Source organism: Crassostrea angulata, chromosome 4, assembly GCF_025612915.1.
Source record: "Crassostrea angulata isolate pt1a10 chromosome 4, ASM2561291v2, whole genome shotgun sequence".
Classification (NCBI taxonomy): Eukaryota; Metazoa; Mollusca; class Bivalvia; order Ostreida; family Ostreidae; genus Magallana; species Magallana angulata.
Window position 1 is genome coordinate 35,803,558 of NC_069114.1, and position 15,865 is coordinate 35,819,422.

At 35.5% G+C, this 15,865-nt stretch overlaps 1 protein-coding gene across 3 annotated transcripts; it reads right to left on the reverse strand.

Moving 5' to 3' along the window:
* Window positions 1-913: 913 nt before the first annotated feature.
* LOC128181633 (uncharacterized) lies at window positions 914-14,597 on the reverse strand. 3 transcript variants are annotated; one of them, XM_052850105.1, is made up of 15 exons: window positions 12,180-12,233; window positions 11,078-11,209; window positions 6,906-6,983; window positions 6,392-6,557; window positions 5,841-5,917; window positions 5,431-5,575; window positions 4,973-5,028; window positions 4,484-4,609; window positions 4,204-4,275; window positions 3,083-3,112; window positions 2,743-2,951; window positions 2,423-2,647; window positions 2,066-2,129; window positions 1,601-1,941; window positions 914-1,424 (listed from the first exon to the last, which is right to left on the reverse strand). In XM_052850105.1, the coding sequence occupies exons 1-15, from the start codon at window positions 12,225-12,227 to the stop codon at window positions 935-937; spliced, it is 2,259 nt and encodes a 752-aa protein (XP_052706065.1). In that variant the 5' UTR covers window positions 12,228-12,233; the 3' UTR covers window positions 914-934. The 3 variants fall into 3 exon arrangements, 2 of the variants coding, with proteins under 2 accessions (XP_052706065.1, XP_052706066.1); XM_052850106.1 differs by lacking the exons at window positions 11,078-11,209; window positions 12,180-12,233 and adding an exon at window positions 7,389-7,841; XR_008243340.1 differs by lacking the exons at window positions 914-1,424; window positions 1,601-1,941; window positions 2,066-2,129; ... (7 more) ...; window positions 5,841-5,917; window positions 12,180-12,233 and adding exons at window positions 7,389-10,171; window positions 14,510-14,597 and having other exon boundaries at window positions 6,498-6,557.
* Window positions 14,598-15,865: the final 1,268 nt, after the last annotated feature.

Consider the following 15,865-nt stretch of genomic DNA (forward strand, 5'->3'; position numbering starts at 1 on the left):
TGATATATTTTACATAACGAATATTTCTTCCTCTATTTCTTAAGAAAACAAGTGAAAAGCTATCAATGTGACAGCAAACCGGGTTTTTTTTTTATATGAATTGTATCCATAATCCATTTGTCCTGCGACACTTAGTTCAACAGCTGGTATATTTTTCATAAATTATAAAAAATTAAAACCCAGTTAATATGCACGTCTCTGACATGTTTACAATTGATACATGTATGTATATGTAAAACATCAATTTCCTATCTTGAAAACTGTAAGAGGAGTTATCCGTTCGATAGGGGTATCCAAATCAAAGTATTTTGCACATCTCTGATATACCCGGTACGTACAATTGATCTGCAAAACAACAACTTTTTATCTTGAAAACTGCAGGAGAAGTTATCCGTACAATAAGGGTTCCCTTTTGGCAGCCGCCCGACGCCATTTTCACCATTTCAATTACCGGATTTTTCCCTTGGAAAACCTATTTTAAAACGACTGTTGTTCAATCAATTACAGACATTTTAACCAAATTACGATCTTGCCATTTTAAAACATTTTTTGAAATTGCTTAAAGCAGTCTTCATTACACAAATGACAACGTTTAATCAAGCACTGATTGCATTGTTAGAGTTTATTGTTGTCGCTGTTCATGATATAGAAGTATCCTATGTGTGTATTATTTTATGGTTGATCATAGCTTTTATCTACAATGAAAACATGAAATGCACGGACTGATGTCGTATTTCAGTTCAGTTGTAGTAAATTCCAAATACAGAAGAAGTTGCTTTCCCTTCTGGGAAACGTTCTGGTCGACATAAACAATGTTTAACATACTTTTATTAATCTTAACTTATTTTATATAAAAGAAATTTCTCCATAGCAACCTAAATTTTAATTGAAAATTGAAAATGCAAACTTTGGTAAATATTAAAAAAGATTTTATTCAGAAAAATATCTCATCTAAAACAGACAAGTCGGGTTTATTTGATGGGATCTGCTCACTTTTCACACCTGTGTTTCTAACTTTACGTGTGTGTCTTTCATCAGAGTCGGAAGTCCTCTTTTTTGAGTCTTTGACCGGCAGATTCACCGTCCGTGGTGATTTTTCAGAGTGCTTAAATCCAACTGTCCTTCTTCTAGTTTTGTTTGAACTAACACGTGTGCTTGGAAACAAATCAGAATGAAAAGGTTCAAGGGAATCTGGGAGAAATTCCTCTGAGCTGCCTCTTACACATATCTCACTTAGGTCCCTTAACGCTGTCTCTTTTGAAGCACCACTCCTGGTTTTTAATTCAATTGATGTGGATTGATCATCACCCTTTTCCAAATAGTCAAGAGTTTTTTTGACACCTCTGTTATTTGTGGGTTTGAATTTTGAAGCTGATGGTGACATCTGGCTTTCCTTCTCTTCCTCTTTAATCTTAGGTTGATATCTAGAGGTAAAGATTAAATATTTTAAAAAAATTATTAAAGCTAGTTTCAGGGCTCTTCATGAAATACAAACACAACAACAAATAGTCATTATTTTTAAAACTATACAATATGTTTAGCCTGGGAATCAAAAAAATATATACCCACTTGGGCAACAGATGAATATCTTTACCCTTACCTAGTTTTGCGAGGGCTGGCCTTTCTAACCCCTGTCTCCCCCATCAGGTCGTCCAGTAAGGCACACTTGCTGCCAGCACCCCTCCTCCTTTGCTGTGGTCTGTCCAACTCTGATTTATCAATGGGCTTCAACCCTGATCCACCCCTAGGCTTCCATCCACTTGGGCCAGGCTGATCACTATCCTGCTCTTCAAAGGCCGATTTTTTAGTTTTCCCTTTTACATTGAGATTCTGGTTCTTGTAGGATTTAGGCTCAGTCTTATTTCGACCATTTTTATTCCATGTTTTATTGTCAAGGTCAGACTCTGCACAAACATTTCTCAGAACTGAGTTCTTTCCTGCCTGTAATTTGTATGTTTAATATCAAGTATTAAACTAATATATTTTGATGACAACAGAATACTGGGGTTCACAATTTCCAGTAATTGAATATATAAAACTATGCTATTATTTAGGATATTTTTACCTGCTTCAAAACATCTTTAGCAACTTCTAGTAGTTCTTCCTCATTCATTACATAAATTGTTTGCCTTAAAAAAATTAATCTATTAGCTTCATGTCTTGCATCATGTACTAGTTAAATCTTAAAATTTGATTTCATCATTCTTAAAATAAAAAATTCCATCTGTAACAATGTATCATTAAATATACCAGTACAAAAATATTCAAACACATGTACCAGTACATCTTAAAAAACACTTTTCTACACAAAAATATAAGATTTTTCTATCTTCTGGTCTGTATGAATAGAAAACTAAATTGTGTGGCCTATGGCCCTCCCCTTTCCATCAATACATTGTTTCAGTAAACCCTCTGTGTGTACCTGCCGAGTCCATCTGTAGAGCTGGAACTATCAGTCCTGTCTAGTGACAGTTTGGTTGGCGTGGCCTCTTCCTTTCCCAACATCCAAGATGGCAGCTTCCTGGTTGAGCTATTCAGTGATGTGTTATTGTCTACCTTGTGCTCCTCCTCTCCACCTCTGCTTTGAGTGTAGATACATTCGGGCTTTGTCAGTTTGGTTACACAACTCTGATAAAGCTCTTGGTAGCTAAAACAATTATATAATACAGTTCTCTGGTACCTGAAACTTTACAATTTTATATTTACATCTATACCAGTATGTGCAATATGACTTTGGCATACCTCAAAACAGTATCAATATCTTGGGCAAAAATGAATTCCTGCCTTCCTTGGGGAAGCTCACATCTCATGTAACTGTTCAACCAATCTCTGTCCTGTGTAACACAAGGCAGACTGGGGATCCTAGAAGGTGTCTGGTACTTTGGTAAAATCTCCATGGTTCTGAGGAAATCCGGGATGGGTGATCGTGTGATCACATGACTGCCATTGACCTAAGGTCAGAACAAAATTAATGTACTGTGATGTTTTACTCAACTATCGAAAGAGACCAGTTCAAAGCAACATATAAGTGGTATTTCTTTTTTTAAAGATTCAGTAAATCAGAAAAAATTCTTATACGTACCAATGCTGTGTTATGTAGAATCTGTGTGATCTGTAATTATTTTAAATACATTTATTTTCACCGAAAACATTCTTGTTGTTTAAGACAAAGCATCTTTTTAATGATATAGATTTTAAAATTGTAATTTTTTTTTCAAGAATTTAACAGTGTTAGAGAAAACATCTTATTAACAAAGCTAAGGATTAGAGAAAACATCGTATTTAACACAGCTAGAGAAAACATCTTATTTAACAAAGCTAGAGAAAACATCTTATTTAACACAGCCAGAGAAAACATCTTATTTAACACAGGTAGGGATTAGATAAAACATCTTATTTAACACAGCCAGAGAAAACACCCTATTTAACACAGCTTGAGAAAACATCTTATTTAACACACCTAGGGATTAGAGAAAACATCTTATTTAGCACAGCCAGAGAAAACATCTTATTTAACACAGCTAGGGATTAGAGAAAACATCTTATTTCACACAGCCAGAAAAACATCTTATTTAACACAGCTAGGGATTAGAGAAAACATCTTATTTAACACAGCCAGAGAAAACATCTTATTTAACACAGGTAGGGATTAGAGAAAACATCTTATTTAACACAGCCAGAGAAAACATCTTATTTAACACAGGTAGGGATTAGATAAAACATCTTATTTAACACAGCCAGAGGAAACACCCTATTTAATACAGCTAGAGAAAACATCTTATTTAACACACCTAGGGATTAGAGAAAACATCTTATTTAGCACAGCCAGAGAAAACATCTTATTTAACACAGCTAGGGATTAGAGAAAACATATTATTTCACACAGCCAGAAAAACATCTAATTTAACACAGCTAGGGATTAGAGAAAACATCTTATTTAAGACAGCCAGAGAAAACATCTTATTTAACACAGGTAGGGATTAGAGAAAACATCTTATTTAACACAGCCAGAGAAAACATTTTATTTAACACAGGTAGGGATTAGAGAAAACATCCTATTTAACACAGCCAGAGAAAACATCTTATTTAACACAGCTAGAGAACACATTGTATTTAACACAGCTAAAGTAAGCATCTTATTAAACACAACTAGAGAAAACATCTTATTTAACAAAGCTAGAAAAGCTAGAGAAAACATCTGACCTTAACACAGTTGACACCAGCAGCTTGAGCCATCTTCATGTGATTCTGAGTCTGGTAGATGTACAAGGTTTTCTGGAAAAAAGCAGAAGTTCAAGAACAAAATATCAAACAAAATCCTTCAGGTTAAAACAATTTTTCATTTCATTCATGTAAATTGAATAGAGTGGGCAGTAAGAAAACCTATTGAAAGTACATGGTACCGCTATCAATAGTAAACCTATAGATACTGTCTATCAATGGATTACCTACTGTTAACATCTCTCAACATTAAACCACTTACTGTGCAGTGCAGAAACAGACAGTGTCTCTTCTGTAGAAATGCAAGAATTCCTGGATTGGGAGGTTCCGAATAAGGAGTGGCAGCAGTCTGCTCTGAGATGTGGAACAGGTAAAATGGGAAATCCAGCTACAAAATCAAAATCAAAATCAAATGTTCTCCTGAAACTGTTCATATCATTGCCTTATGTAAAAATCAAGATTATAGTGATAGATGAAACCCAAAAAGAATAGTATCAATGTGATGTACTATAGACAAACTTATGAGTTTATAGTAAAGCGTCAAGTAGTATATGTATTTTTATAGTTTATACCTTCTTTTAATATTGTAAGAGATCAAATGATACATATATTATACATTCATCTTTTAACTGCAGTATATTTTTTCTCCTCATCATAGGACTGGGGTTACCTCTAAAATTTTACCTCTGGTAAACAAAAAAGATAGCTGTAAATTATTAGTCTAAGCAAACTTAGCATATTCTCACCTTACCTGTTTTGCTAACTTTGTCAGTAAAAGTCTGATCTCATCCAATGGTTCGCTGTTTCCTAAAAATATATTTATTTATCAAAAGAGATGAACAAGCTCACATTATGTAAAAGTATATGATTTCATGTACGATACTATGCACAAGAAAATGTTGCACATACTGTCAGTGAACAAATCTATAAAACTATAGTTTTATCTCTTTCAGCAAAACCTGCTGAATAAATCATGGACATGCACCATGACAAACAGAAAAATATGACTAATCACTTTTGCTCAAGCCTTCCGTTTAAAACTATGAAAATCTTGTTTTCCATCAATATAACATTAAATCTGTGATCTTTAAATTACATTTATTGTAATTATAATATCCTTATTCTAAAGGAAAATACTTAAGTTATTGTAAAATTGATTATTTATAAATAACAGCTCATACTGCCTTAATTCTCTGAAAGTATAACTACCGAACTGAACGAAGATGATTCTTCCTATGGGGTTCTGTTCATTCCAGTGAACACAAATATCCTTAATCCCATGTCTCAGGCTAAGTCCATTTTCAGACTTTGTGTAGATACTCTCTATTTGTATCAACAGACCTGGAATATCAAACTGAAACAAGGAAGATAACTCCAGATAATTATAGATGTTACATTTGTAAAGTCTTGTTGGCAATATTTTCTCTTCAATTCATATTCAAAATTGTTTAGTTTTTATTTCTAGGCTTCATGTAAGGTTTTGAGGGAAAAAAAGATTCAAATTTCATATAAAAAAAATCGAAGAACAAAAAAACACCCCACGACCAAGGGTGGGATGTACATGTACTACAGTCATAGAAAGAGGCTTTAGAATGGATACATGTAATTTATTTCCATACCTTGAAGGCTGAAAAGTTCTCAAGATGTGCTTCATGATGAAATAGTTTATATCCTTCCTCTTCATCAGGTTCCTCATCTATAATTTATACGTAATTAAACAGCAGTCAAAATCACAATGCAAATATAAAATCCCTCCTTGTGAGGCTACATGTATACCAATGGTATGAACTATAAAATCCCTCCTTGTGAGGCTACATGTATACCAATGGTATGAACTATAAAATCCCTCCTTGTGAGGCTACATGTATACCAATGGTATGAACTATAAAATCCCTCCTTGTGAGGCTACATGTATACCAATGGTATGAACTATAAAATCCCTCCTTGTGAGGCTACATGTATACCAATGGTATGAACTATAAAATCCCTCCTTGTGAGGCTACGTGTATACCAATGGTATGAACTATGAATGTAAAACAAGCCTTTTAATATATTAATTTATTTACACAAGACAAAATATCAATTTCAATAAAAAAGATGCAATTAGCAGAACATGGCAATAAACGACTGACGTTATTACAGGTATTTGTTTACATGAATATAAACTTGCTTGAATTGTAGGCCACTTTGCCTGTTTTGGGATCAAACCAGGATGTGATATCTGCGTAACTAACTGTCACATCCTCCTCGTTAAGACAAACTTCCTGGTTCCACAACACCTGGGACTGGCCATATTTAGGCTGAACACTGACCAGAGCTATGGTCTTCTCTGGGAACTGGAAATGAAAATCATTCATACATTGGCTTTAAGGTACTTGACACCCTGTGACTAAATTTTACGACATTGCTGGAGTATGTCACAGCATACTCATTTAACCCACTATGGAACTGTATTGCCAAATTTTGGTACACATCTTGGTTCTTATCCTACATTTTGAGAAATGCAATGGAATGAAATCAATGAATAGGAGATTCTGAAGAAATAGGAATGTAATAATATAACATATTAGTACTTTTTTTCATTTTGCTCTAAATGAATATCAAACTTGTTTAAAATAAGTTAGTAGAAATGAATGTATAACTCAAATTATCAGTAATAATATAGATAACTCAACACACAGTACCTTTTTCTGGATAAGTTTGAGATAGGAAGATCTTTTCGCAAATGTACCATTGTCATCATCCACAACAACTTTCTGATCCTAAAAAACACAATTTAAACCACCGTTAATTAACATACTTTGCTATTCTTATCAAATATGCTAGAAATAAAAAAAAGGAGCATAAATAATTACCATCATTAATACAAATTTAATGTTAAGATAATATGCTTGGTAAATAATTATGAATGTGTTTCTGAAATAAGTTGTCTATACAGATTTATCATAAATTACCGGTATATCTATTCAAAACTTTACAAAAACCGACTTTAAGGCAAAATCCTTTTATCTTCAAACCCATTCATGCAAACAAAGAAGCGCATCTATACATACACATATTCTATACATGTAAACCCTATACTCTACAGAACATGAATGTTGTGCAACCAAGTTTACGAAAACAAGGTACTCATGATATTAAATATACATGCAGAGCTGGTATCCTACCTCAGAAAGAAAAGGGGTTCCAGCAAATATATTCATGTAAATGTATGCACACATGGATAAACATAGGTATGTAATATGTCTGGACATCAGGGATGCTGGGGTCTGAACTGCTGCTGTTCTAGTGGACACCACATTACATGCCCAGTGAGGGGTAGACCAGGGTCAGAGGTCAGGCATAGAGAGGTATTGAGGAAACATATGAACAGTGTGAAACCCTAGTTTACTTCATTCCTTTCCATTTCATTTTAATGACTATAAAGATTTAATGATGTAAAGATTTACGAAGAATTGTTCAATATACATGTACAGTTGATATTAAAGAATTTATACAAGTTACTTGGTCGAAACAACACTCAGACCTATACTGTGGTAATTATATACAAGAGATATTCTGCATGAATTTTGTCGGAAATTATCCAGACTTAAATTCTGCAGAGACATTCATATTCTAACAGCCATATAATCGATGACCATTTTGAACAGTCTCTTTCAATAGGCGATGTTCTGGAATCTGTAGCTTTGATGCTACGAGGCTCGCAACATCCCCAATGAAAGCCGGAGTGTTGATGTTCCCTCCTCCTGGTCGCATGGAAGGGGAATCGGTTTCTAAAAGAATCCGGTTTAAAGGGACAGATTGTAGGCCTGCAACTTGATCAGAACTAAAGTTCTCCACAGCACCAGTGAAACCAAAATACACGTTAGAGAAGTTGCTCATCCATTCCGTGACCAATTCAGTATCTCCCGTAAAGCAGTGGACATGAATTGGCTGAGTGTATCCACAAAATTTCTTCAGAATCTGCATACACCGTGCATGCACGTCTATTCCTATTCGGTCTGCTGGAGTTCCTCGGAGATGGAGAATCAATACCTTGTTTTGACTTACAAGGGAAAGAACTTGGCGAAAAACTTTTTCCTGCTGTCTCCACAGCTTTACAGGAACAGTCCTATCCAATCCAGTTTCACCTAAACCCACTACACTGGGATGATGCAGTAAATTCTTCAGACGAAGGAGTTTTTCTGCTGTGAGCTCGCTAACATGTTTAGGGTGTACACCAAGAGCTATCCCCCAAGATCCTCCAGCTTGAATGAATTCAGGGTGTGCTGAAGGCTCACTGTAGTTGATAACACCTCCTACAATATTAACTTTCAACATTGGCTGGAAACTGCTCTGATTGATAACCGAGTGTAGATCCTCCATCGTATTTCCAGAAGGTGAATAATGCCCCCATATCCTTGCACAAGTGTGGTCCAAATGAAAATGGCTATCAAAGGCTTCATTCACATTTGAGGTAGATGACTCTTGTACTTCAAGGGCATTGGTTTTTGAATGACTTACTACATGAGGTGCAGATTGATGAGGAATTTCAAAGTCAGAACCATAATGAACATCAACAACTTTATACTTATCCTCTGTCAATGTATTCACAACGGACCCACCAATGTCTGAAGTATTGGTAACAGACCGCATGTCGCTAATAACATGCCCATGGACACGAAATTCTTCACATTGCATGGGCTGCAAAAAAGACATCAAAGCAACCAAACATCTCCAATGGACAAGAACAGCAGGAGAGTTGATTGGCGACAACCTGAAACCCTCCGAAGGTTCCGTCCATCCTTGGTACGAACAGAGTCTGTGCATGGATGAAGCAGTGTCAACATGAACAACTGCGTTTGATGGAATAATATTGGAACAATTCAAGTAGTCAACCGCTGTTAGTAAATCAGCATCTGGTCCCAATGCACTCTTCACCAGAGATGACAACGCAGACATCTGGAGTTGGCATAAAGATTTATCGTCCAATGATCGTATTGGTTTTATATCATTAAAAATCCTTGGAAGGTGTTTACTCTGCGCGTGCCGTTTGATCTTCTTTTCCCTAACATCACATCCTAGAAACGGACATCTCTGGAAAGATGATGGAAACTGCAGCTTCACCTCTTGGGTCAGTTCTTGATAATCACAGTCGAGACGTACTCGTTTAGAAGGGATCTCCATACTGCCTTCATTTGCTTCCACAGTATGAGCACTCGTAATTGTCTTTGGCTTAGTCTTGTCATAATGAAAGTTCTTGGTCAGGTATGGATCTTCTCTGGTTGACACAGGACGTTCTTTGGAAAAACCATGTCTGTATGCAGAGGCCTCCATCACTGGGGTAACATATGGAGTTTGGTGTTTGCCATCAACAGTGTTTTCTCGCTCAAACTGCAAGTCTAGGTTAGAACGGAGATGAATGTCCACACACATCGAAGCTGAAGTGTCAGAAGATGCAGTGACTGACCAGCGTACTCTTTTCTGTGAATGAGCTTCATGAACCAGTGATGGCAGGTGGTCATCCACCCATCTCGCTGAACACAGAATAGTACTGCACTCCCTTCTGAGGGCCTCGATCCATCTCCAATCACCCACATCTCTCGCCAGTTCATACTGATGAAGAATAAGGTTGCAGATTCTTCTGTGAGATGTTCCATCATTAAGATTGGCCAAACCATGCACAAGTCTCTCTGGATCAACTAATCTTCTTGTTGATGTATTCCTCCTCACATAGTCCACATAATCTTCACCTCTTTCCTGACGAATACTGCTATTGACCCTCTCTAATTGCCATGTTTTATAGCTAAATGACATGATTTATAGATGCAGTATAAATTGAAGATATATATACTATTAATTTATATTTAGTTATAAATAATAGACAGTATAGATCCGACAAATGATGACTACTTCATTTATATATAGTTTTGACATGACCCTGGTTCTATATGGTCCTGTTCTTCAACAACTGAAAAAGTAAATAAAATTTAAGTATCCTGAATCTTATCAGTAGTGTAATTGATGTTATATTTTTTTTACTGAAATTATCATACAGCTCCTGAGTTACAAACTGTATATGTATCAGTAACTGCAACAGCAAGAACATAACTCACATCTACACTCACATTTCTAGTACCGGTAATCGGTACATAACCACCCTGTAACTTGGATGAGCTCACTTTTGATCCAAGTCTCACTTTTACAAATGGAACAATCAAAAGTGAGCTCATATAAGTTTTGTGGCCCCAGGGCCAGGTCTGATAACCAATACTGCATATGGTTTATAGGTATTGCATTTGGTTGATATCAGGCTTTGTACCCAGTAGGAAATTTGTAACTCTATTGTAAAACTTTATAATGTTAACTTTACTTTTCATGGTTTCATTTACAACTTGTCATTTACAGTACACAAAGGAAGTCGGTAAGATATATTCATGACACATGGACTTTGAACATGGAATTTACTGTCCATGTATAAATCATATCAGGTCAAGTACAAACCATGAAACTGATACAATGTATTGTGTCGGCATGGCATACTAGGGCATAATGTTAATGCATTGGACCAATGCATGGTACAATAAATGGTGTTCCATGGATTTGGAAAGCTGCAGTATGGTGGGTAGAAACCTGGAGAGGCACCTTGACCATTTACCGTAGTACTGTACCTGTCTAACAGGACTCTAGGTTTGGCTGCTTATGTAATGCTGGGTGCACTGTCATACATGAAACGCCCAGTAAAGGGACTGACCAGGGTCAGAGGTCAGGCATTGAAAGGTATTGAGGAGAACATACACAAGCACTGTAAAACCCCATTTTACTACACAAACTGTAAAATTACAACAGAAAAATGTCTGAAAATGAAAAGTTGTACCTGTTTTAAACACCTTTGAACATTCAGCACAATGTCTCTCAGTCCATAATTCTGATTAGAAGAAAATAGGCTTCTTGGACAAATCTTCACATGATCTCCAGAGAAATGTTTTTCATAGTACACATCACTTCCCTAAATAAAATATACAGTATATGATTGTGTCGTAGGAAAGGAGGAATGAGTATATAAAATTTATATATACAAATATAAATACAATGAAAACATATGACTGGACTGGGAATCGAACCCAGGACCCCTGCAACTCTAGTCAGGAGCTCTACCACTGAGTGATCCAGGCCATATCCATGGTTCATATAGCCCCAACTACTACCTTCCTCCCTCCTTAAATAGTCTTTGACACCGAAGACACAACACAAGTTCACCTTGTCAGGACTTATATATTACATGTATATTTATATGCCTGAACAAGGAAGACCACAGCGCCATCTGTAGTAGGAAAGGAGAAATGAGTATATAAATACAATGAAAACACATGGCTGGACTGGGAATCAAACCCAGGACCCCTGCAACTCTAGTCAGGAGCTCTACAACTGAGCTACCCAGGCCGATATCTACAGTCCATATACAGACTGATATAGCCCCAACTACTACAATTGCAATATTATATTAAAGTAAATTTGTGTTACTAAAACTGTATAAAAGAAATCTTAGTCAGGAAATACTAAACATGAAAATGACTACACAAATTACGTTACTCCAAGCATCAATATAGAATATACTATAATTCTAATATTGACAGATGTTCTACGGACCCGTGCGTAGCCTGTGAGGCTCCAGGGCCAAAAAACTTAGACAAGCTCACAGGCCTTGTCACATTAAGATTAGTTTTTCCACTCCCAGCATGCACAGGAGTCGGCAATCTTATCAATGAATAATACCTAGAGTCAAAATAAGTAAAAACCCAGCCATGAGACTGCCGACTCCTGTGCAGCAATCCCAGTACTTAAACTGTTAAACCGTTTATTATATGAGTATCTCAAGTTTTGTCGGTAAAATCATGACAGACAGTGGTTTACTGAATCAATTCCTATCTTTCTATTCAAATTTCTATGATAAAAGTCACAAAATAATCGACATTTACTGAAAAAGGTGGTCCATGCATCAACACACAGTCAAAATTTGCCGCCATATTGAGTCCCTTATATCATTATCGAAAGGCATATCAATGGTATTTCAAGAGGATAGATTTTACAACATAAATGAAGAGTTTCGCTTTTTTAAATATCGCACTAAAATGGAAAAAACGCGTCTTGATTTGAAACGAAGGATTTTATATTTAACAATTATAAAATTGTTAAAAAAAAACATTTGTTGATATAAGGGATACGATGACCTTCAATATACCCCCAAGTAATTCGGTCCAGGTCCTATCATCCTCAACAAAAATCACAAACACTATAAATTTTCGCAAATTCGATTCACTGATTTACAAATGTTATTTGAAGCAAGTTATGTGACAACACATTTATTAATACCTTAGACCCTATGAATTATTTTTAAAAATGAGCCAATAATATTCCAGTCCATATTTGTCTGAATAGTTAGGCTAAGCCTTAATTCATATCAGCTGTTCATAAATAGCAATAAAGCTTGAAAAAGCTATAAAGCTTTACTACGCTATTCATGATAGCTTGACATGATAGCTTGATAAAGCGACTTATATGATGATACATGTCGAGTTTTTTTCACAGAAATTTGTATATAAGAAATATACTAAATATTGAAAGTTGTTACTACTTTTTTATTGACAATTCAAAACAATACTATACAATTCTAAATAGTTTTCATATTGCAGTTTCTGAACACTAATAAGCAAAAAATATAATTTTATTGTTTGGGCAGCCATCCAACACGTTGTGTCAGGCACGTAACATTAGGGGGATCGGAGAGGAGCTGCTCTCCCCACTTTTTGTCGCAGCAAACATTTTTCTTAATTATTAAAATATACATATTAGAAAGTGAATTAGCACGGAGTCCATCCTCCCTTTTTGAGACAATATAAAAAAATAAAAGTGAAAATAAGGAGTTAAAGCAAAATTTAAGGTATATGGGTACATGTTTCCTACCCCCCCCCCCCCCCTCCACCCACGGATTAGGATTTTGATCATTTTGATAAGGGTTTTTTTCGCTTGTCAAGATTTTTATTTAAGATGAGTTCCCCCTCTTTCAAATACGATGCTATGTGTCTGTGTATGCATTGAGGCGTGAATATTTGTGCGATTTTTGTACATTGTGCTGTGGGCATATTTTGTTTACTTGTAGGAATTGCCAATGTCTTGACTGCAACTTTATGTACATGTAATTACTTTAATATAAAATTCATATTTACAAAGAACGCTTTTATAGGTAGGGGTATTGCATTTTCTTGAATGGTAAAGCAGACTAAAACTGTTTATTCTTGCGTTCGCGTTCTCGATTGTAAACTTTGACCTGTTGAATATTATAATTCATGACGTGATTTCTAACCCCAGGTAACTTTGTGATTACTAGACCCCGTCACGTGACGTGTTAGGTAGCAGGTATTCTGCTAAAGTTTGTCCCAAATTATTGCTTCCATCACTCTTTGATGATTTTAAATAAAAATACACATACCTGTGAAAGAAATACAGTTGAAATCGATAAAAGGGTATATACCCAAGATATCCTCATTGAACAATTATCATTTTTCACTCATAAAAGTTCACAGGAACGAAAACAAATTTCTTACGGAGATTTATAATGGGAAATGTTTGCATCTTTTCACTATTCGGAAGTACATGTACTCGGGATACCTCGCGCATTTTTTTCAACGTTATTATCCGGGCTTATTAATGGCTGATGCAATGCAAAATCCCCGTAGACTTTCTATTTTTGGATGTGTATTGAAACCTGAATCGGTAGCGGGGGCGTTTCAAGACAGATAATCTGGACATTTTTTCATATCAGTGGATGAACCCACTTTGAGCACAAAATATTAATGATTATCGAAATATCAAGCAAAATGTTGTGGAAGAGAGAGAGAGAGAGAGAGAGAGAGAGAGAGAGAGAGAGAGAGAGAGAGAGAGAGAGAGAGAGAGAGTTTTCAATTTTGGTACCGCTAATCTAATTTTAGTCCACTCAAATACAATGTTAGATCAACCCTCCATGCATATTCTTGAATCTTAATTATCTTTAATTAACGGCAGTCTAAATTTAATTCAAGATATTTGCAGAGCAGTGAGGGTAAGAAAACAACGACTTATTTTAATGCAACGGAGTTTAAAACCAATATGACAATAAATTTCTATTATAAATTGACCAAACTCAAAAACAAATGAATAAACGTAACAGTAGTGACCGAAAAGGGGCCCAAAATACAGCGTTAAGTGCAGTCATCCTTTACCTTTAATTGTGTTGTATTTAAATTGAATAAAATTAGGTAAAATAACTCACCAAGTAGAACAGAAATATGGATTATTATTAGTCAGGCTGACACGCTAAGAAGATTTCAGTCGCCTGTCTTCGTTGGTGTCATGAAAAGAATGATCGAATTTCAAGCTAAAAGTGCACATGCGCGCAAACTCACATTCAAGAAAACCAGTCTAACACACCCTTTCATTCACCGATACTCCCGCCAAACGCAACCACGTGACCACTAAAACTACATCCACACTATGAATGAATGCATGAGTGAATCAGAGCGTTAGCGTAATACGATTGAAATATTAAAAACAAATGAACGCAAGTATGATTAGAAAAATTTAATAACAACGTAAAATAATTAATCCTATGGCATTTACAAATGGGGTTAATTGTCACGGAAACCTACAGAATGCATTCAAATTTGTTTTCGGCTATATTTAATTTCCGGTATATTTAATAAGTGTGCTCTCTCTCTCTCTCCTCGAAAACTTAAAGTACCCATAAACATGCCTTGATCGGGTTTGTTGTGACTTCCAGTTTTATTTCCAACAAATGTTCTTCTGAATGTAATAACAATATTAAAATTATAAGAACATTTATACAATATGATTGTCTCTGATTAATCATTTGGCATCAACTAGGGTATTTCATTTGTCACATTCTGCCCATCTATTTCGGACCACTATGAACTGTCCACAAAGTATCCTGTAAAATTAAATGAGTCTGACTTTCTAATAGCCAGTATTTTGTGTAGTATATAGTACTTTAAATTTTTTTTTATTGTTTCTCATTTAACAGATTTATAAAGTTTATTTAAAAAAGTAGTGACCAGGTATAACAAATTAACAGATATTTTCCCTTGAGTCTAAGAAAGGAAGTTCGTTTTATTTTGAATCAAATGTGATTCTTTCTTAAATTGAAATTTTGTGTTCGGACACAACATCTAAATGTGTAATTTAACACCAACCCGCAACACATCTCCTACCCCTCTTTGTTCACCGTGATAATCAAATGACAACACTTAGTTTGTAAAGCAACAGAGACTGACTGCCTCTGCAGTTGGACACATTTGTGACGTCACACAGCTGATAACGGCGAAAAGAGCCGAGCGTAAGGTTATTCTCAGTGAGGTTTGACATTTTAATTAATCTGAGCTAAATCATCAATCCCACAAACTTTGTTTTTTCGGGACTGTGTTTTAAGAGATCAAATGAGTATTTAAAAAAAATAAATATTTTTGACTGGAGGTACCCTTTAACCTGCTCCAAAAACCTTAACCTCCTCTAGGATCAAAATTTATCGCTCATAAAAGAATCAGATTTTTTTCAGACCGGGAGCTACAGACCTGCAGCTAGTTAGAGCACCTGCTCAAAAAACTTAAACCAG